At 42.5% G+C, this 23,107-nt stretch overlaps 2 protein-coding genes across 8 annotated transcripts in view; both read right to left on the reverse strand.

The window, feature by feature from the left end:
- EXD2 (exonuclease 3'-5' domain containing 2) overlaps positions 1–23,107 on the reverse strand; it is a 70,995-nt gene that overhangs the window by 14,659 nt on the left and 33,229 nt on the right. For all 7 annotated transcript variants that reach the window (XM_053603025.1, XM_053603026.1, XM_053603030.1 and 4 more), the window contains 2 exons: positions 6,864–6,990; positions 425–756 (listed from right to left, as the gene is read on the reverse strand). In XM_053603025.1, coding sequence (XP_053459000.1) covers positions 425–756; positions 6,864–6,990 — 459 coding nt within the window. The remainder of the gene's footprint in view (positions 1–424; positions 757–6,863; positions 6,991–23,107) is intronic.
- Positions 17,573–19,040, reverse strand: LOC128594336 (differentially expressed in FDCP 6-like). The gene has a single exon (XM_053603032.1). It carries the CDS (start codon positions 18,530–18,532, stop codon positions 18,233–18,235), a length of 300 nt encoding a protein of 99 aa, XP_053459007.1. The 5' UTR covers positions 18,533–19,040; the 3' UTR covers positions 17,573–18,232.

Genomic DNA, 23,107 nt, shown 5'->3' on the forward strand with positions numbered 1-23,107 from the left:
TTAACTACGACTCAGACTTTATCTTATGAACACAAACAATGTAACCTAATCTTATGAACCCTTATATTAATCTGAAATAAGAAAATAATAATTAATAATTATACCACCATTTATAGTTTTTGGGATATAATTATTGACCCTAAGGTCATATCAGGGTCAGTGACAAGCTAGAGTAATCCTCATTGCTTTTCTAATTACCAAAAATGAAAATGTAAAAGAAGGGAAAAAGGAAAAAAAAAGATACAGACAGCAAAAAATAGTCCAAATATCTCTGAAGCAAAGTAAAAGTAAAATTAATCCCCGAGAGACTCTGCTCCCTTACCACCTTACCACAAGCCTTTTCCCCAGACCCAAGGTGAAGCATCACTCCCTTTGCTAAGGCTGGGTCACTGACTTTTTACTAGACAGTGAACAACTTAATTACCTGGCAGAATAGCCCACCCCCAGGGGCTTTCTTCTATGTTTTCTGGGATCTCTCCCTTGGTGGTTGCCTGGCACCATGTCATCGACCTTAGACTTCTTACTTCTTGGCCTCTGCTGAGATTCTGTTGCTTCACCATTAACTTCTTCTCCCAATCTGCTAAGTCCTTTGCTTCGAAATGGGATGTCTACCACATCCTGGCATTTCTCTAAGACTTTTCTCCAGCCACTGTGATCATCATTTGTTTCTACAGGTGAACTCCTAGAGAAAGGGTATCCAAGAAGATGGAGAAAGAGAGCCACTGAAATCTGGGCATCCCTGGCAGCATAAGTTACCTGAAGAGAAAAGTCAGAGATCAGTGGGATTTGGAAGGTGAACTGGAGAGAGCAACTTCAAAGTCAATCACAAAGACACAGACAACTTTTAAGATCCTAATTAAAAATGTACAATAACCCACATAGTGTATTTAAAAGTTCATTGTGAAAATTTTCAAACTATAAAAAGTAAATTAAATAGTACAATTAATTTTCAAGTTCCCTATGTTTTTTATTTTTATTTTATTTCTTTTTTTGAGACAGAGTTTCATTTTGTCACCCTCAGTAGAGTGCCATGGCGTCACAGCACACAGCAACCTCAAATTCTTGGGCTTAAGCCCAAGTCTCTTCCCTAAGACTCCCAAGTAGCTAGGACTATAGGCACCCACCACAATGCCCAACTATTTTTAGAGATGAGGTCTCACTCTGGCTCAGGCTGGTCTCGAACCTGTAAGCTCAGACAATCCACCCGCCTCAGCCTCCCAGAGTTCTAGGATTACAGGCATGAGCCACCGTGCCCAGCCTCTCCCTATGTTTTTCATTAAAATAGCTAAAAAGATTCTAAATGCTGGAAAATCCTAATCTCTATAATGAAGTTTCTTTATATCTGCTATCAAACTGCTAGGCAGATTTCTCTCCAGTTTGAGGGTAGAAGATTTAACAAAGGTCTGACAATTAATGCATGAAATTCATTTTGGGGGTAGTTAGCCTCTAGAATAGCTGAAACCACAACAGGACTGTGTAACTGTCAATCATATGGCCAGGCTGGGTATGGTGGCTCACAACTATAACCTCAGCACTTTGGGAACCTGAGGTGGAGGATCACTCAAGGCTAGGAGTTTGAGACCAGCTGGACAACATAATGAGACTCTGTCTCTATGAAAAATAATTGCAAAAAATTAACTAGGCATAGTGACATGTGCCCATAGTCCTAGCTACTTGGGAGGCTGAGGCAGAAAAATCTCTTGAACCTAGGAGTTTGAGGCTGCAATGAGCTTTGAACATGCCACTGCACTCTATTCTGGGCAATAAAGTAATACCCTATTTCAAAAAAAAAAAAGAAAGAAATGTCTTGCCATGTCTATAAATAAGATAGTATTTTAATACCCTTTATTGCTATGACCCTACATAAGTTACTTCTTTGTAGCTTGGTCCCTTCCCTTTCTAAAAAACAGTTTTACTGAGATATAATTTCCATATAATAAAATTCACCCATTTAAAATATACAAGTCAGTAGGTATAGTGGCTCATGTCTATAATCCTAGCACTCTGGAAGGCTAAGGCAGGTGGATTGCTTGAGCTGAGGAGTTTGAGATCAGCCTGAGCAAGAGTGAGACCTCATCTCTATCAAAAATAGAAAAAACTAGCTGGCCACTGTGGAACACACCTATAGTCTCAGATATTTGGGAGGCTGAGGCAGGAGGATTACTTGAGTTTGAGGTTGCTGTGAGTTTTGATGATGCTACAGCACTATATCCAGGGTGATAGAGTAAGACTCTGTCTCAAAACAACAACAAAAATATATATGCATATACACACATATATATACACAAATCAATGGATTTTAGTATATTTACAGAGTTATGCAACCATCACCATCACCAGCATCAATTTTAGAACATTCATTACCCCCCCACAAAGAAACCTTACATTTTATAAAGTTCATATTATATAAGTCATCCCTCACTTCCCCCAGCCCTAAGCAATCACCAATCTACTTCTGTCTTTATAGATTTGCCTATTCTGGGCATTTCACATAAAGGAATCATATGACACATAGCCTTTTGTAACTGGCTTCCTCACTTAGCCTAACACTTTCAAGATCCGTCCATGTTGTAGTATGTATCTGTTTACTGCTAAGGAATACGCCATTGTATACAGCTATACAACATTTTATTTATCCATTCATCACTTGATTCACTTGGCTTTTCAATGTCTCCTTCTTAAATATGAATGGTCACATTTGAGAGAAGCCTTTAATATGAAAGACAAAAGACCAAAGCAAACATTCTGAAAAAGGAACTCAGAGGAAATAGAGGTAATACAGGGAGAAGAAAGCGTCAGAAGTCTTTAATACTTTAAGAGAAGATACTGTATCTACTAAACAAAATGGAAAGCTATTTTAAAAGTAGATATTCAAAGAAGACCAAAAAGTACTTATAACTTAAAACTATGACAGAAATAATTAAAAATTCAGTAGGAATTGGGATATAAACGCAAAGGAATTTGCTAGAAGGTAAAAACAGACAAAAATGGAAAATAGGAGAGAAAAAAAATTTTTTTTTTTTTTTTTTTTTTGAGAGAGTCTCATTCTGTCAACTTAGAGGGTGCCATGGCATCATAGCTCACAGCGACCTCAAACTCTTTGGCTCCTGAGACCTTCCTACCTCAGCCTCCCAAGTACCTGGGACTACAGGCGCCCACCACAACCCCAGGTTAGTTTTTCATTTCTTATTTTTTTTATTGAGACAGAGTCCCACTTTGTCACCCTCAGAAAAGTGTTATGGCATCACAGCTCACAGCAATCTCAAACTCTTGGGCTCAAACTCTGTTAGATCAAGTGTTTGAGCCCAAGAATTTGAGATTGATCCTCCTGCCTCAGCCTCTTGGGTAGCTGGGACTACAGGCACCTGCTACAACGCCCGGCTATTTTTAGAGATGAGGTCTCGCTCTGGCTCAGGCTGCTCTGGAATCTGTAAGCTCACGCAATTCACCTGCCTTGGCCTCCCAGAGTGTTAAGATTATAGGCCTGAGCCACCTTGTCCGGCCTAGTTTTTTCTATTTTTAGTAGAGACCATGTCTCTCACTCTTGTAAAGGCTAGTCTTTAACTCCTGAGCTCAAGGGATCCACCTGCCTTAAGCCTCCCAGAGTGCTTAAGATTACAGGCATGAGCTACTGAGCCCAGTCGAGAAAATATTTTTGTAAGAAAATTAGAGGGCAGTACATTGAGCTCCATAGAGACAGTGCCGGGGCAAGTGAGAGCCGGACGGGCACTGGGCGACTCTGTGCCTTGCTGAGGAAAAATAACTAAACATGGGCAAAGGAGATCCTAAGAAGCCAAGAGGCAGAATGTCATCATATGCATTCTTTGTGCAAACTTGTCGGGAGGAGCACAAGAAGAAGCACCCAGATGCTTCAGTCAACTTCTCAGAGTTTTCTAAAAGTGCTAAGAGAGGTGGAAGACCATGTCTGCTAAAGAGAAAGGAAAATCTGAAGATATGGCAAAGGCGGACAAGGCCCATTATGAAAGAGAAATGAAAACCTATGTCCCTCCTAAAGGAGAATCAAAAAAGAAGTTCAAGGATCCCAGTGCACCCAAGAGGCCTCTTTTAGCCTTATATTTTGTTCTGTTCTGAGTATCGCCCAAAAATCAAAGGCCTATCCACCCGGCCTATCCATTGGTGATGTTGCAAAGAAGCTGGAGGAGATGCGGAATAACACTGCTGCGGATGACAAGCAGCCTGATGAAAAGAAGGTTGCAAAGCTGAAGGAAAAATACAAAAAGGATATTGCTGCATACCGAGCTAAAGGAAAGCCTGATGCAGCAAAAAAGGAAGTTGTCAAGGCTGAAAAAAGCAAGAAAAAGAAGGAAGAGGAGGAAGATGAGGAGGAAAATGAAGAGGATGAAGAGGATGAAGATGAAGAAGATGATGATGAATAAGTTGGTTCTAGCGCAGTTTTTTTTTCTTGTCTATAAAGCATTTAACCCCCCTGTACACAACTCACTCCTTTTAAAGAAAAAATTGAAATGTAAGGCTGTGTAAGATTTGTTTTTAAACTGTACAGTGTCTTTTTTTGCATAGTTAACACACTACCGAATGTGTCTTTAGATAGCCCTGTCCTGGTGGTATTTTCAATAGCCACTAACCTTGCCTGGTACAGTATGGGAGTTGTAAATTGGCATGGAAATTTAAAGCAGGTTCTTGTTGGTGCACAGCACAAATTAGTTATATATGGGGATGGTAGTTTTTTCATCTTCAGTTGTCTCTGATGCAGCTTATATGAAATAATTGTTGTTCTGTTAACTGAATACCACTCTGTAATTGCAAAAAAAAAGTTGCAGCTATTTTGTTGACATTCTGAATGCTTCTAATACAATTTTTTTTTATTAAAAAAAAAAAGAAAGAAAATTAGAGGATCAATTCAGGGAGTCCAATTAAAAAAAGTTAGTTCTAGAAACAAAAAGGAAGCTAGGAAATTTTCTAAGAAGTAATTTGAGTATAATTCCCTGAATTGAAACTGAATAGGTACACTAAATTCTAATACGATGAATGACAAATGGCCCACACATGTTTATCATCATGAAGTTTAAAAACTAAAAATAAAAATCTTCCAGAAAGAACAAGTCACATACTTAATACCAATGTTAAAAGCTAAAAGAAGGAGGCTGGGCGTGGTGGCTCACACCTGTAATGCCAGCACTTTGGAGGCCGAGGGGGGTGGATTGCCTGAGCCAGAGCAAGACCTTGTCTCGAAAAATAGACGGGCATTGTGGCAGGCGCCTGTACTCCTAGCTATTTGTGAGACTGAGGCAAGAGAATCACTTAAGCCCAGAAGTTTGAGGTTGCTGTGAGCTATGATGTCATAGCACTTTACCAAGGGTGACAAAGTGAGACTCTGTCTCAAAAAAAAAAAGTGTCAAACGGTCTATAAAACCAGTGTATGGTGCCCCATGATCGCATTAATGTACACAGCTATGATTTAATAAAAAAAAAAAAAAAAAGCTAGAAGAGGCCCAGCCCCAGTGGCTTACACCTTCTAGCACTCTGAGAGGCCGAGGTAGGGGATCCCTTGAGCTTAGGAGTTTGAGACCAGCCTGAGCAAGAGCAAGATCCTGTCTCTATTAAAAATAGAAAAACTATCTTAAACCGATAGAAGCTATCTATGAAAAACCGACAACTAATATTATACTGAATGGAATAAAACTAAAAGCTTTTCCACTTAGAACTGGAACCAGACAATGATGTCCACTATCACCACTACTAATCAATACAGTTCTGATGCTCTAGCCAATGCAATCAGAAAAGGGAAGTATTTAAAGGGCATCCGAATGGGGGCAGAAGAGGTCAAACTCTCAGTCTTTGCTAATGATATGATAGAACCCCAAAGACTCAACCACAAAACTTCTGGAAGTGATCAAGAAATACAGTAATGTCTCAGGATCTAAAATCAACATCCACAAATCAGTTGCCATTGTATACACCAATAACAGCCAAGTTGATAAGCTAATCAAAGACACAATTCCCTTCACAGTAGCATCAAAGAAAATGAAATACCAAGGAATCAGGGCAGCGCCTGTGGCTCATTGGGTAGGGCGTCAGCCCCATATACTGAGGGTGGCGGTTCAAACACGGCCCCAGCCAAACTGCAACAAAAAAATAGCCAGGTGTTGTGGCAGGTGCCTGTTGTCCCAGCTACTCAGGAGGCTGAGGCAAGAATTATGAAACCTTAAGAAAAGAAATGGTAGAAGACATTAACAAATGGAAGAACATACCCTGCTCTTGGCTGGGAAGAATCGACATTATTAAAAGGTCCAATACTATCCACAACAGTCTACAGAGTCAAAGCAATCCCCATTAAAATACCAACATCATACTTTGAAGAACCAGAAAAAAATACAGAACCAGAAAAAACTCCGTATAGCCAAAGCAATTTTTAGTAATTAAAAACAAAGCTGAAGGCATCGTTCTATCAGACTTCAGGTTATATTACAAGTGCGTGGTATTTAAAAATATAATGGTAAACACCAGAAAGAATGAAAGTGGCTGCCTCTGAGAGAAAGAGGAATGAGGAATGAGGAGAGGTAATGGCAAGAACTACTTTGCTATTCCTTAAAGTAAGTCTTATAACAACACTGTGATTTTTTACTTATGTATTTGTATAAAAATTATATTTTCTGAAATGTCTGGCATATAGCAAATGCTCAAAAAATAAAAACTCTTACTCTTTTATTTAAATGACATATACATTACTGTAGACCAATTATGTTTAATATCACCAGCCAGTGAGTCTATTTTGAAGCATCTCCACCAATACTTGTATCATATTTGAGGACTCAATTTTTAAACCCAATTATATTTCGGAGGTGATGATTCTTCAATTCTTCAACTACCCTTAAAGGACGTACCTGGTCATCTGTAAGAGTCTCAGCATCCCAGTTGCTACAACGAAGCAGAATGGACTTGTCAAGGGGAAAGTTCAAAACAGTCTCAGCAAGTGATTTCAGGCTAAGCCCATTACAGAGCAAATTATTCCTACAAGAAATAAATAAAATCATGCATCAAAAAATAGGCAAAGAGGCCAAGTGAGGTGTTTACATCTGTAATCCTAGCACTCTAGGAGGCTGAGGTGGATGGATTGTGTGAGTTCATGGGTTCGGGACCAGCCTGACCCAGAGGGAGACCTCATATCTAAAAATAGCTGGGTGCTGTGGCGGGCACCTGTAGTCCCAGCTACTTGGGAGGCTGAAGCAAGAGAATCCCTTGAGCCCAAGAGTTTGAGGTTACTGTGAGCTGTGACACTGTGACACTCTACTGAAAGTGACAAAGTAAAACTATCTCAAAAAATAAAAAATAAAAAATAGGCTGGGCGCGGTGGCTCATGCCTGTAATTCTAGCACTCTGGAATGCCGAGGCAGGTGGATTCGTTGAACTCATGAATTCAAGACAAGCCTGAGCAAAAGTGAGACTCTATCTTTAAAAAAAAAAAAAAAACACAGGACATAAATAGGAAAATCAAAAAAGATATATAGAGGACAATCCAAGATGGCGGCTAACAGTCTCCCTGCAACAGGGCAAGGTGAGTCTGGGGAGATAAGACTATAGGCATCTCTGGCTGGTGGGATCTGCCTATAATCATCCCTTTGAGGATACAAGGAGTCAGCAAGGGACTTCTGGACCCCAAGAGGAGGACAAAAACAGTGGAAAACTGGCAAGTGGTTGCATGTGTCTGATCGACCTAATCCCACCGGCAGCCGTAAGTACAAGCAGCAGTGAGACTGCAAACTGGAAAGGCCTTACCTGTGAACTGTTTCGGTGCTTTTGGACTTGGCACTCAGTTGAACTGCCTTTGGGGAGAGCTTGAGCAGGAGTGTGGAGAACTTTGGGCATTGTCTGGGGCCCCAGACTGGGCTGCTGAGCCAGACGGAGCTAATAGTGTTCGGCTGTGGGCTACAAGGAGCCATTGTGAGAGAACTGCCCTGGCAAGCTCCGCCCTCAGGGTCACAGAGCAAGGATCGGGCAGGAGCTAGTAACATAGTGACTGAGCAGCCTAAAGGCGGGGACTGAGCTGCCTTACAGCCTTAACCCTCAGGGGCAGAGTGAGACTGGTTTTGGCACACTGGAGTCTTGGGCTGTTGCCCTGGGTAGAGTGCCGTGGCGTCACAGCTCATAGCAACCTCAAACTCATGGGCTTGGCACCACCCGGACCTCCATAAGAGCTGTGCCTGCCAGGCTTCTGCATGCCCTGACCAGTAACTGCGGGAGCCGCGCAACCCTGCGTCCTCCCTCCTGTACCCTCCCTGCCTCCACACCGCCCGCTCATCTGGCCAGGGACTCTGGTAGCCGCATGCCCTCCGGAGCCCTAACTGCCTCTGTGCAGAGCACTTCTCCTGGTCAGAGACTGCTGGAGCCTTGGATTCTCTGTGCCAAAGTCACTGAGAGTCAGGCACTCCCAGAACCGTGCAAAAGACCTACCACCCTGTTGCTGGATCCGGGTGTGTCACAATCTAGAGCTGTTTTCACAACCAGAACTCCCCGGCTGGGAGAGCCCCAGAGGAACTACACAGGCCCACTCCCTACAAAGATCCAGCAACAACAGAGTGATCCTGCTGGGTTCTAATCTTGGAGAAACACCTCCCCAACTCTGAGGATGGACAGAGGCAATGGTGAAAAACAATCATGAGGCGAAATCAACACAAAAACTCTGGCAAATGAAGTCAGAGTAGATCAACTCCCCCAAGGACCAATGGGGCAGACACAGCACAAGATGCCATGCACAAATAGCTGAGATGTCAGAAATTGAACTCAGAATCTGGACAGCAAATAAGATCGAATTTGAATTCCAAGCAGAAACCCAAAAGATATCTCAAGAATTCAACAAATTCAAAGACGAAAAGACCAAAGATTTTGACACATTGAGACAAGAAGTTGCAGCCCTCAAAGATCTGAGAAACACAGTAGAATCCCTCAATAACAGAATGGAGCAAGCAGAAGAAAGGATTTCTGACATTGAAGACAAAGCTTTCGAATGCTCCCAAACTCTCAAAGAGAAAGAGAAATGGAGGGCAAAAACAGATCAGTCTCTCAGAGAGCTCTGGAATAATTCGAAGAAAATCAATATTCGTCTTACAGGGATCCCCAAAAGCGATGAAGTGGCTTCACAAGGCACAGAGTCTCTTCTCCATGAGATTATGAAGGAGAACTTTCCAGACATGCCAAGAGATTCTGAAATTCAGATAGCAGACAGTTTCAGAACTCCAGCACGACTCAACCCAAATAAGACATCCCCCAGACACATCATAATCAACTTCACTAAAGTTAATATGAAGGAGAAAATTCTGAAAGCAGCTAGACGAAAGAAAACCATCACCTACAAGGGGAAGAATATTAGAACAACTGCAGATCTCTCTGCTGAAACCTTTCAAGCTAGAAGAGGATGGTCATCAACTTTTAATCTCCTAAAACAAAATAACTTTCAACCCAGGATCCTGTACCCAGCTAAACTGAGTTTCATTTATAATGGAGAAATTAAATACTTCAAAGACATTCACATGTTGAAGAAATTTGCCATAACTAAACCAGCTCTCCAGGACATTCTCAGACCTATCTTCCACAAAGACCAATGTAATCCTCCACCACAAAAGTAAACTCACCCAGAAAATTTTGATCAAATTCCAACTTCCACAGTCGCAAAAGGATTAAAAATGTCCACCGGACTCTCAAAGGATTATCAATATTCTCAATTAATGTGAATGGTTTAAATTGTCCTCTAAAGAGGCACAGGTTGGCAGACTGGATACAAAAACTCAAGCCAGATATCTGCTGCATACAAGAATCACATCTTCTTTTAAACTACCTGAACTCAGTATTGCTTTATTCTTTTTAACTGTGTACAGTACATCACACGTGGGCCACCCATAATAGCATGGGGCAATTGTGGCTGATATTTCAATTAAATTATATTTCATGATTTATGTCAAGCTAATGAATTAAAAATCAGTGTGTTCCCTTATGAGATATGGCTTGTCTAATAAAAAAACAAAAACAAAAACAAAAACAAAAAAAAAAAGAATCACATCTTACATAAAAAGACAAATATAGACTCAAGGTGAAGGGATGGTTATCTATATTCCAGGTAATGGAAAGCAGAAAAAAGCAGGTGTTGCAATCCTATTTGCAGACGGAATAGGCTTTACCAACCGAAATAAGGAAGGATAAGGATGGACACTTCATATTTGTTAAAGGTAATACTCAATATGATGAGATTTCACTTTTAATATTTATGCACCCAACCAGAACGCACCTCAATTTATAAGAGAAACTCTAACAGACATGAGCAACTTGATTTCCTCCAGTTCCATAGTAGTTGGAGATTTTAACACTCATTTAGCAGTGTTGGATAGATCCTCCAAAAAGAAGCTAAGCAAAGAAATTTTAGATTTAAACTTAACCATTCAACATCTGGACTTAACAGACATCTACAGAACATTTCATCCCAACAAAACTGAATACACATTCTTCTCATCAGCCCATGGAACATACTCCAAAATCGACCACATCCTGGGCCACAAATCTATCTCAGCAAATTTAAAAAAATAGAAATTATTCCTTGCATCTTCTCAGACCATCATGGAATAAAAGTTGAACTCAATAACAAAAGGAACCTGCATACCCATACAAAAACATGGAACCTAAACAACCTTGTGCTGAAGGATAGATGGGTTATAGATGAGATGAAGAAGGAAATCACCAAATTTTTGGAACAAAACAACAATCAAGACACGAATTATCAGAACCTCTGGGATATTGACACGGCAGTCCTAAGAGGGAAATTTATAGCACTGCAAGCCTTCCTCAAGAAAACAGAAAGAGAGGAAGTTAATAACTTAATGGGACATTTCAAGCAACTGGAGAAGGAAGAATACTCCAACCCCAAACCCAGCAGAAGAAAAGAAATAACCAAAATCAGAGAAGAACTAAATGAAATTGAAAACAAAAGAATTATACAACAGATCAATAAATCCAAAAGTTGGTTTTTTGAAAAGATCAATAAAATAGATAAACCTTTGGGCAACCTAACCAGGAAGAAAAGAGTAAAGTCTCTAATTTCATCATTCAGAAATGGTAACCATGAACTAACAACAGACCCCTCAGAAATTCAAAAAATCCTTAATGAATACCACAAGAAACTCTACTCTCAGAAATATGAAAATCTGAAAGAAATCGACCAATACCTGGAAGTACGCCACCTACTAAGACTTATCCAGACTGAAGTGGAAATGTTGAACAGGCCTATATCAAGTTCTGAAATAGCATCAACTATACAAAATCTCCCTAAAAAGAAAAGCCCAGGACCAGATGGCTTTATGTCAGAATTCTACCAAACGTTTAAAGAAGAATTAATACCTATATTACTAAACCTCTTCCAAAATATAGAAAAAGAAGGAATATTACCCAACACATTCTATGAAGCAAACATCACCTTGATCCCCAAACCAGGGAAAGACCCAACAAGAAAAGAAAATTATAGACCAATATCACTAATGAATATTGATGCTAAAATACTCAATAAGATCCTAACAGACAGAATCTAACAACACATCAAAAAAATTACACACCACGACCAAGTGGGATTTATCACAGGGTCTCAAGGCTGGTTCAATATACGTAAATCTATAAATGTAATTCAACACATAAACAAACTAAAAAATAAGGACCATATGATTCTTTAAATTGATGCAGAAAAAGCTTTTGATAATATCCAGCATCCCTTCATGAACAGAACACTTAAGAAAATCGGTATAGAAGGGACATTTCTTAAACTAATAGAGGCCATCTACAGCAAATCCACAGCCAAAATCATACCGAGTGGAGTTAAACTGAAATCATTTCCACTTAGATCAGGAACCAGGCAAGGTTGCCCATTGTCTCCATTGCTCTTTAACATTGTAATGGAAGTTTTAGCCATTGCAATTAGGGAAGAAAAGGCGATCAAGGGTATCCACATAGGGTCAGAAGAGATCAAACTTTCACTCTTCGCAGATAATATCATCGTATATCTGGAAAATACTAGAGATTCTACTACAAAACTCGTAGAAGTGATCAAGGAATACAGCAATGTCTCAGGCTACAAAATCAACACCCATGAATCTGTAGCCTTTATATATGCCAACAATAACCAAGCTGAACAAACAGTCAAGGGCTCTATTCCTTTCACAGTAGTGCCAAAGAAGATAAAGTATTTGGGAGTATACCCAACAAAGGACGTGAAAGATCTCTACAGGGAGAACTATGAAACTTTAAGAAAAGAAATAGCTGAAGATGTTAACAAATGGAAAAACATACCATGCTCATGGCTGGGAAGAATCAACATTGTTAAAATGTCTATACTACCCAAAGCAATATATAATTTTAATGCAATTCCTATTAAAGCTCCAGTGTCATATTTTAAAGATCTTGAAAAAATAATACTTCATTTTATATGGAATCAGAAAAAACCTCAAATAGCCAAAACATTACTCAGCAATAAAAACAAAGCTGGAGAAATCATGCTACCAGACCTGAGACTGTACCATAAATCGATAGTGATCAAGACAGCATGGTACTGGCACAAAAACAGAGAAGTAAATGTCTGGAACTGAATAGAGAACCAAGAGATGAATCCAGCTACTTACCATTATTTGACCTTTGACAAGCCAATGAAAAACATTCAGTGGGGAAAAGATTCCTTATTTAACAAATGGTGCTGGGTGAACTGGCTGGCAACCTGTAGAAGATTGAAACTGGACTCACACCTTTCACCATTAACTAAGATAGACTCTCACCGGATAAAAGATTTAAACTTAAGACATGAAACTATAAAAATACTTGAAGAACGTGCAGGGAAAACTCTTAAAGGAATCGGCCTGGGTGAATATTTTATGATGAGGACTCCCCAGGCAATTGAAGCAGTATCAAAAATACACTTCTGGGACCTAATCAAACTAAAAAGCTTCTGCACAGCCAAGAACATAGTAAGTAAAGCAAGCAAACAACCCTCAGAATGGGAGAAAATATTTGCAGGTTATATCTCCGATAAAGGTCTAATAACCAGAATCCACGGAGAACTCAAATGTATTAGCAAGAAAAGAACACATGATCCCATCTCAGGGAGGGCAAGGGACTTGAAGAGAAACTTCTCTAAAGAAGACAGACGCAAGATCTACAAACACATGAGAAAAAGCTCATCATCCTTAATCATCAGAGAAATGTAAATCAAAACTACATTGATATCACCTAACCCCAGGAAGAGTAGCCCACACAACAAAATCCCAAAACCAGAGATGTTGGCGTGGATGTGGAGATAAGGGCACACTTACACTGCTGGTGGGAATGCACACTAATATGTTCCTTCAGGAAGGATGTTTGTAGAATACTTAGAGGCCTAAAAATAGACCTGCTATTTGATCCTATAATTCCTTTACTAGGTTTATACCCAGAGGATCAAAAATCACAATATAACAAAGACATATGTACCAGAATGTTTATCGCAGCCCAATTCATAACTGCTAAGTCATGGAAGAAGCCCCAGTGCCCATCGACCCACGAATGGACTAGCAAATTGTGGTACATTTATACCATGTAATATTATGCAGCCTTAAGGAAAGATGGAGACTTTACCTCTTTCATATTTACATGGATGGAGCTGGAACATATTCTTCTTAGCAAAGTGTCTCAGGAATGGAAGAAAAAGTATCCAATGTACTCAGCCCTACTATGAAGCTAAATTATAGCTTCCACATGAAGGCTATAACCCAACTATAGCACAAGACTATGAGGAAAGGGCCAAGGAAGCGGAAGGGAGGGGGGAGATTAGAGGGGAGGGAGGGTAATGGGTGGGGCCGCACTTACGGTGCATTTTAGAATGGGTACAGGAGAAACTTACTGAAGGCAGAATACAAATGTCTACATACAATAACTAAGAAAATGCCATGAAGGCTACGTTGAACAGTTTGATGAGAATATTTCAGATTGTATATGAAACCAGTACATTGTACCCCTTGATAGCACTAATGTACACAGCTATGATTTAACAATAAAAAAAAGCTATATAAATGGTGAATAAACAGGTGACAGATACTCAACCTCACTAGATAGCAAAGAAAATGATAATTTATCAGATTGCAAACTTTTTTTTTTTTTTTTTGAGACACAGTCTATGTTGCCCTTGGTAGAGTGCCGTAATGTCACAGCTCAGAGCAACCTCAAACTCTTGGGCTTAAACGATTCTCTTGTCTCAGCCTCCCGAGTAGCTGGGACTACAGGTGCCCACCACAACACCTGGCTAAGATTGCAAAGATTTTTTTAAAATAACCTTATCTAGTATTGAGGAATTATGAAAAATTAGGCAGTATCATCTAAAATTTGTGAATAGGCTTGGCACCAGTACTCAGTGGTTAGGGTGCTGCCCACATACCCTGGGGCTGGCAGGTTCGAACCTGGCCTGGACCTGCTAAACAACAATGACAACTACAAAAAAAAAATAGCCGGGTGTTGTGGCAGGTGCCTGTTATCTCAGCTACTTGGAAGGCTGAGGCAAGGAGGTTACTGTGAGCTCTGACGCCACGGCAGTCTTACCAAAGGTGATATAGTGAAACTCTGTCTCAAAAAATAATAATAAAATAAAATAAAATTTGTCAACTATACATTTTCATGACAACCTTTATGTAAAAGAGTTTAATAATAAATAGCTATTAAAAAATTTGAACATGAAGCTCGGTGCCTGTGGCTCAAGCGACCAAGGCGCCAGCCACATACACCTGAGCTGCAGGTTCAAATCCAGCCCAGGCCCACCAAACAACAATGATGGCTACAACCCAAAAATAGCCAGGCCTTGGGGCTAAAGTAGTCCAAAAAAGTAGTCCCAGCTACTTGGGAGGCAGAGGCAGGAGACTGGCTTAAGCCCAGGAGTTGGAGGTTGCTCTGAGCTGTGATGCCACAGTACTCTACCCAAGGTAACAGCTTGAGTCTCTGTTTAAAAAAATAAAAAACAAATTGAACATGAAAATTTTCTGGGCTCAGTGCCTGTAACTCAAGCGGCTAAGGTGCCAGCCATATACACCAGAGCTGACAGGTTCGAATCTGGACCGGGCCTGCCAAACAATGACAACTACAACCAAAAAATAGCCAAAAGTTGTGGCAGGTGCCTGTAGTCCCAGCTACTTGGGAGGCTGAGGCAAGAGAATCACTTAAGCTCAAGAGTTGGAGGTTGCTGTGAACTGTGAAGCCATAGCACTCTACCCAGGGCAATCGCTTGAGGCTCTGTTCTGTCTCAAAAAAAAAGAAAAGAATTCTCTGATCCAGCAATTCCACTTCTAAAAATTTATTTTGTGATCCAGCAATTCGATTTCTAGGAATTTATCTTAAGAATGAATATACAGCTGGGCTCAGTGGCTCATGCCTGTAATCCTAGCACTCTGGGAGGCCCAGGTAGGTGGATTGCCTGACCTCAGGAGTTCAAGACAAACCTGACCAAGAGCAAGACCCTGTATCTAAAAATGAATGGGCACTGTGTGGATATCTGTAGTTCCAGCTACTCAGGAGGCTGAGGCTAGAGGATCACTTGAGCCCAAGAGTTTGAGGTTGCTGTGAGGTACGACTATGGAGGGTGATAAAGTGAAACTCCATCTTAAAAAAGAAAGAATAAATACACATAAAAGGATCTTCAGGTCACAATTCTAAGAGGGACTTTACCTAACAAATGTAGTCAGTGTGACCTGATTCTTTGTACCTTCAATGAATCCCCAGCAACAACAAAAAGGATCTTCAGTGCATTATTTATAATAGGAAAGAACTGTAAACAACCTAAATGCCCATCAGTTGTATTTGCATATTATTTTTCAAATTTGAAAAAATAAGGCTATTTTTATTGAGGAAGCTAAAGTACAATACCACCACTAATAACCTATTCTTTCTGCTCTTCAAATACTTTCTGGTTAAAATAGATGCAGGGTGTTAAAAATTAATTGGTCCGGGAGGCGCCTGTGGCTCAGTGAGTAGGGCGCCAGCCCCATATGCCGAGGGTGGCGGGTTCGGACCCAGCCCCGGCCAAACTGCACCAGAAAAATAGCTGGGCGTTGTGGCGGGCGCCTGTAGTCCCAGCTGCTCTGGAGGCTGAGGCAAGAGAATCGCCTAAGCCCAAGAGTTAGAGGTTGCTGTGAGCCGTGTGACGCCACGGCACTCTACCTGAGGGCGGTACAGTGAGACTCTGTCTCTACAAAAAAAAAATACAAAATTGGGTGGCGACTGTGGCTCTGTGGGTAGGGCACCGGCCCCATATGCTGAGGGTGGCAGGTTCAAACCCAGTCCTGGCCAAACTGCAACAAAAAAATAGCTGGGTGTTGTGGCAGGTGCCTGTAGTCCCCAGCTACTTGGGAGGCTGGGACAAGAGAATCTCCTAAGCCCAGGAGTTGGAGGTTGCTGTGAGCTGTGATGCCACAGCACTCTACGAGGGCGATAAAGTGAGAGTCTGTCTCTAAAATAATAATAATACTAATAATACAAAAGGAATGTTTATTATTATTTATTTTGGAGACAGAGTCTCAAGCTGTTACCCTGGGTAGAGTGCTGTGAAATCACAGCTCACAGCAACCTCAAATGCTTGGGCTTATGCGATTCTCTTGCCTCAGTCTCCCAAGTAACTGGCACTACAGGTGACCGCCACAAAGCCCAGCTACTTTTTTGTTGTTGTTGCAGTTGTTATTGTTGTTTTAGCTGGCCCAGGCCAGATTCAAACCACCAGCCTCAGCAGCATTCTACCCACTGAGCTCTGGGCGCTGCCAGGAATGTTCATCATTAAAATTCAAATAATAGAGATGTACAATTGATAAAAAGGGAAACTCCTCTACCCACATTTCCAACCCTCCCCAAATAACTACTCGTAACAGTGTATGTGGCCCTGCCACACTTTTTCTATTCCCCCCCCCCAAAAAAAAACAGATGGAGGAGTAGATGTGGTCTTTTGGTATTTGTTTTGTTTTCTTGTCCTCTAATTTGCTCTAATCACTCAATGTATCATGGACCTCCTTCCATGACAGTAAGTATAAATGCTCTTTTTTTTTTTTGCAGTTTTTGGCCGGAGCTAGGTTTGAACCCACCACCTCTGGCATATGGGGCCAGCGCCCTACCCCTTTGAGCCACAGGCGCCACCCTAAATGCTCTTATTTCATTTTTTTTTTTTCTTTCCAAGGGCAATTTTTATTTGGAAATGTGCCTCCACAACTCTGGGGCAACCTGGGGTCAGAAGGCCCCTTGTTCATTTACTCTCTTTCCCAGCCCAAGTCAGCAGGTCCTTTGGGCTAAAGCACAGGGCCAAGTTCTCAAGGATCAACATCACAGACAGACTCCATGGTTTAGGGCTTGGAGCTGGTATGAAAGATGAATCAGGTTCCATCCTGGAATGTTTTATGGTTGGAGGGCCTGGGGTCCTGGCACCAAGACCTCAGCTCCCTCTCCTAGCAGGAGCTCATTGTCACCCACAGGGAAGCTGTGGCTAGGTTCTGGTGGACATGGCATTGGGACAAACAAGCGACTAGGAAAGGTTAATTTTCTGATGCTGGGTCCAGTTTATCTTCCAGAGTGGCAGAAGCGGAACAGGAGCCTCATCCCCTCCACTGAGAGATTTCTGCTGTTCACTGCTGTTAGGTGAGGAGGTCCTGCTGCCCTGGATCCCCAGCCAGTCAGACGCTTTAGGGAGGAGTCACTGCGGGCAAGCACAGGGGGCTGGAAGCCTGTGAAGGAGCTGCTAGTGACCAGAAGCTTATCTCCAGGCTCAATTGGATGCATGAGCCAATTCATTTGAACATTCCAATGTTTCACATTGGTGCTGGCCTGGCGCAACTTCCGCTGGGCGGCCTCTACATCCTCATCAGCCCTCTGCCAGTTCTGCTGCACTTCCTCCAGCTGCTGCTGGGCCTGCTGCAGGAAGTGACTCTGCTGCACCATCTCCTGCTGCAGCTCTTGCTTCTCATGTTGTGCACGTTCGATGTAGGGTTCCTGCTCCTCCTTCAGCCCCATCAGCTGCTTCAGCTTCTCCTCCTCCAGCAGTCTGGTCTGGGCAAGGCGCACAGCCTCCTCATCCCGCCGAGCTTTCACCTCCAGTTGTAGAGCCTCCTGCAACCGCTGCTACATCTCCTCCAGCTTCCTGATGTGCTGCTGTTGTCGGGCAGCCTCCTCCTTCTTCAGCTCCATCTCAGCCTGCATGGAGGCCAGGGCCTGCTCAGCCTTGCGCAGCTGGCCCTCAAGCGCCTGCTGCAGCTCTTGGTGCTGACTGCATCATCGCTTCTCCTCCTGCTGCAGCAGCCGCTGGGCCTGCGGCTACGCCTCCTGCGGCATCCAGCTCCTGCAGCTTCTGCTCCTTCTCCTCCTGCAGCTGCTGTAAGCGCAGCAACTCCTCCTCCTTGGCTGCCCAGCACTGCTCCCGCTGCTCGCGCTGCTTCTGCTTCAGGTCCTTGTGCAGTGACGTCTTCCCCTGCAGCCGGATCACAGTCTGTATGGCAGCCGTCCACTCCTGGTGCTGGCGAGTGTCCGAGGCATTCATCTCATACGTGCAGGTCCTGTCTTCACACACAATATGCAGCGCTTTCCATCATGGCCCTGCAGTACCTCCACACAGCAGTGTGCATCCAGGGGGATACTGCCCCTTTTCTCCTTGCACTCTTCACTCCCAAAGTAGCACAGGCAGCTAGGCTGCAGCTGGAACCAGCATTCTGCCCAGTTTCTCCTCAGATGTCCTCGCTTCCACGGATAGCCCTGCTTCAGGATATCTTGGATGAGCTCCTGGTAGACCTCGTGGATGGCCATGCTGAGGGTGTCCTGCCCCACACCCCACAGGCAGCGGCCTGAGTTGAAGAGCTCTAGGAACTGCCAGACACTGAGTCCCCTGGTGGTCTGGGCTGCTTGGGCCTCCTGGGGAACAGGTCCTCCAACTCACCCAAGCTCAGCTCCAAGCTCATGCTGCTGAGCACCTCCTTCAGTAGGTATTCCACCTCATCAGGAACCATTATCAGAGGGTACTTGTCCTCAGACAGAAAGTTGAAAAGGCACCAGAGGCGGAAAGCATCCTGATTGGAGAACATGTTCTTCCCCTTGTCCAACATGTACTTATTGAGGTACGGCATGTAGCCCTGGCTGGACACAGGGCCATCATCATCATCTCAGAAGTGTTCCTCCAGGGCCACAGGGTCATGGGGAATGTGCACGACGGTGTACAGATTGTGAGACAGCACCTTGAGCTGGGACTTGGAGACCTTGCCACTCTTTTCCACATCCAGCGCGGTAAAGGCGTACCAGATAGACTTGAGCAGCTCCTTGAGCAGGGCCGTGGCTGAGGCACCGCCTGGCTAGGGTGACTCTGATACTCTAGTGTGTGTGTGTGTGTGTGTGTGTGTTTTTGAGACATATGTCACCCTTGGTAGAGTGCTGTGGTGTCAGAGCTCACGCCAACCTCAAACTCTTGGGCTTAAGCGATTCTCCTGCCTCAGCAACCCAAGTAGCTGGGACTACAGGCGCCCACCATAACACCCAGCTATTTTTTTTGTTGCAGTCGTCATTGTTGTTTAACAGGCCCAGGCCAGGTTTGAACCGGCCAGCCTCAGTGTATGTGGCTGGCACAGTAACCACTGTGCTATGGGCACTGAGCCTCTTATTTCATTGTTTTTAATGGCTGTGCAGTTTTCCAAGCATGGATAGTCTATATTTCTTGAAATCATTAACTCCACTGAAGGACTATTTAATTCCATTAGGTCATTAGTCTTTTTTTTTTTCTTTTAAGAGACAGAGTCTCACTTTGTCACCTTCAGTAGAGTGCCGTAGCGTCATAGCTCAGAGCAACCTCCAGCTTTTGGGCTTAGGCGATTCTCTTGCCTCAGCCTCCCGAGTAGCTGGGGCTACTGGTGCCTACCACAATGCCCGGCTATTTTTTTGTTGCAGTTTGGCTAGGGCTGGGTTCAAATCCGCCACCCTCAGTATATGCACCAGGGCCCTACTCACGGAGCCCACAGGTACCTCCCAGATCATTAGTCTTTTTAAAAAATGACATGTTTTGGAAGGTTTCACATTTCTTTTTTTTCTTTTTGTAGAGACAGAGTTTCACTTTATGGCCCTAGGTAGAGTGCCATGGCATCACATAGCTCACAGCAACCTCCAACTCTTGGGGTTGAGCGATTCTCTTGCCTCAGCCTCCCAAGTAGCTGGGACTACAGGTGCCCGCCACAACACTCGGCTATTTTTGTTTGTTTGTTTGTTTTTGCAGTTCAGCCGGGGCCGGGTTTGAACTCCGGTTTCACATTTCTTGAGGATGAATTTAAAACAAAATGTAACCTGTGTCAACAAAATGCAAACCTTCACTTCAGAGTTTCAATAGAAAAGATCCAAAATGAGGCTCGGCGCCTGTAGCACAGTGGTTACAGCACCAGCCACATACACTGAAGTTGGCGGGTTCAAAACTGGCCTGGGCTAGCTAACCAACGATGCCAACTGCAACAAAAAATACTGGGCGTTGTGGTGGGCACCTGTAGCCCCAGCTACATGGGAGGCTGAGGCAAGAGAATCACTTAAGCCCAAGAGTTGGAGGTTGCTCTGATGCCATAGCATTCTACCAAGGGTGACATAGTGAGACTCTATGTCAAAAAAAAAAAAAAAGAAAGAAAAAGAAAAGATTCCAAAATCATGTACAACCTCCATAAAAAGTCACCTTTGCTTAACGTATTAAAAAAATTTACCAGCCTGAGCAAGAGCGAGATCCAATTTCAATTAAAAATGTAAAAATTAGCTGGGTGTGGTGGTGGGCATCTGTATTCCCAGCTACTAGGGAAGCTGAGGCCTAAGAGTTGAGGTTGGCTCAGCACCCACAGTTCAGTGGTTAAGACCCCAGCCACATACACCGGGGCTGGCGGTTTCAAACCAGGCCCAAGCCTGCTAAACGACAACAACAACAAAAAAGATAGCCGAGCATTGTGGCAGGTGCCTGTAGTCCCAGCTACTTGGGAGGCTGAGGCAAGAGAGTCACTTGAGGTTGCTATGAGCTGTGACACGATTGCACTCTACCGAGGGCAGCTACAAGTGAGAGTCTATCTCCACAAAAAAAAAAAAAGATGAGGTTGCTGTGAGTTATGTTGATACCAAGGCATTCTAGTCTGGGCAACAGAATAAGACTGTCTCAGAAAAAAAAAATCTAAAAATATGAAGAAGACAGCATTAACCCCCCCAAAACCTTGCTCTGCCAAGTTGAAAGTCAATTTCATCTAACTCTCAAGTCAGTTGAAAGTAACAACTTATTGACTTGCCTGAGCAAGAGTGAAATCCCGACTCATAAAAAAACAAAAAACCCAGCCAGGTACTGGGGTAAGCACCTGTAATCCCAGCAGCTTCCAGAGGATGAGGCAGCAGGATGCCCACAGCCCAAGTCTGAGGTTGCAGAGAGCTATGATGCCATTGCACTCTGCTGAAAGCATAGGATGGGACTCTGCCTCAACAACAACAACAAAAAGCAAAGAAATAAAAATGAAAAATAAGCAAGAAATTAAAAAAAAAAGTTAACTTACTAAGGCAAATGGCAGGAGCAATGTAGTAGCTAATAGTGCTAAGCACTAATAGCACTACAATGCCAAATTTGTTGAAACTCAATGCCAAAATTTTTCAAATTTTATTATTAAGCATGTTCAATAATGAAAAAATAATATTTTTATTTTCAATAAAATTTCATTTAGAAACGAAAGGCCTAATAAAAGTTTAATTTTTTTTGAAGACCGAGTCTCACTTTGTCACCCTCAGTAGAGTACCATGGCATTACAGCTTACAGCAACCTCAAACTCTTGGGCTCACACGATTCTCTTGCCTCAGCCTCCCAACTAGCTGGGACAATAGGTGTCTGCCACAGTGCCTGGCTATTTTTAGAGGCGGGGTCTTGCTCTGGCTCAGGCTGGTCTCAAACTTGTGAGCTTAGGCAATCCCCCTGCTTCAGCCTACCAGAGTGCTAGGATTACAGGCATGAGCCACAGCACCCGGTAAGAAGTTCCACTCTTATTTCCAGAGGAATTCATGATAATATCAGCTTCGATCAAATTCTTATTTTAACATTCAGCCTATTCTGCGTTTAGCCAAATAGAGAATTCAATGCACCTTCAATTTCTATATATTCATAGAGACTGGGTCTCAGTAGCTCTATATATTCATGGAGATGACTGTAAATGCATAGCAAAAAGACCTGGAAGGACTAATCAATTGTATGATGATGGTGCTGAAGTGACAATTTGATAATGACAATAATAGTTAAAATTTACACAGCATTTTTTTTTTTGGCTGGGGCTGGGTTTGAACCCACCACCTCCGATATATGGGGCTGGCACCCTACTCCTTTGAGCCACAGGTGCCACTCACCACACAGCATATGTGTCAAACACCATATGTTCTTTAAGTAGGCTAACCAATTTAATACACCAATTCTATGAGGTGGGAACACTATTACAGATAAACTGAGGGACAGAGGCTTGCCAAAGTCACAAAACTAGTAAGTGGCAGCTTTGGGACTCCTACTGGAACAGTCTGCTCCTGACTCAACTTTTAGTCTATATTTACACCACCTTTAACAGCACACAGGCACTTCTGGGAATGTGGGGTCAAAAGAAGGAGGGCCTGATGAAAGGCAGCTTTTGCTCTATAATACAAATACTTAATAGAGTTTTAATATTTACAGCAATATATTGTTTTGCTTAAAAAATTTTATATTTCACCTATAAGAACTTTATATAAACTAAAGTAATGGATTAAAATACAATTTCATTTTATACTAAAAAATTATGACAAGCACAGATTTTAATCTTTCAAGATCTTAGTTTATCAAATCCTTTAACCTCTTAGTGTCTGCGTCAGTTAAGGTAGGGTAAGAGGCTGTTTCAGTGCATGTTATTATTACAAAAAGAGGTAATTATTATGACCCCCTCCTAAAAACACAAGTTGAAATAGAATTTCCATAAGAACAGAATTGTAAGAGAAAGGGGAATCTCTCTTCCACCCAGCAAGGGCTAGATCTACCAGCAAGTTTGGCCTACAACAGGGTTTGCAAATGCTTATTGGGAGGAGTTGGGGGTCTAATGGAAACTGTGGGGACTCAGCA

This window comes from Nycticebus coucang, chromosome 9, assembly GCF_027406575.1.
Source record: "Nycticebus coucang isolate mNycCou1 chromosome 9, mNycCou1.pri, whole genome shotgun sequence".
In the NCBI taxonomy this organism is placed as follows: Eukaryota; Metazoa; Chordata; class Mammalia; order Primates; family Lorisidae; genus Nycticebus; species Nycticebus coucang.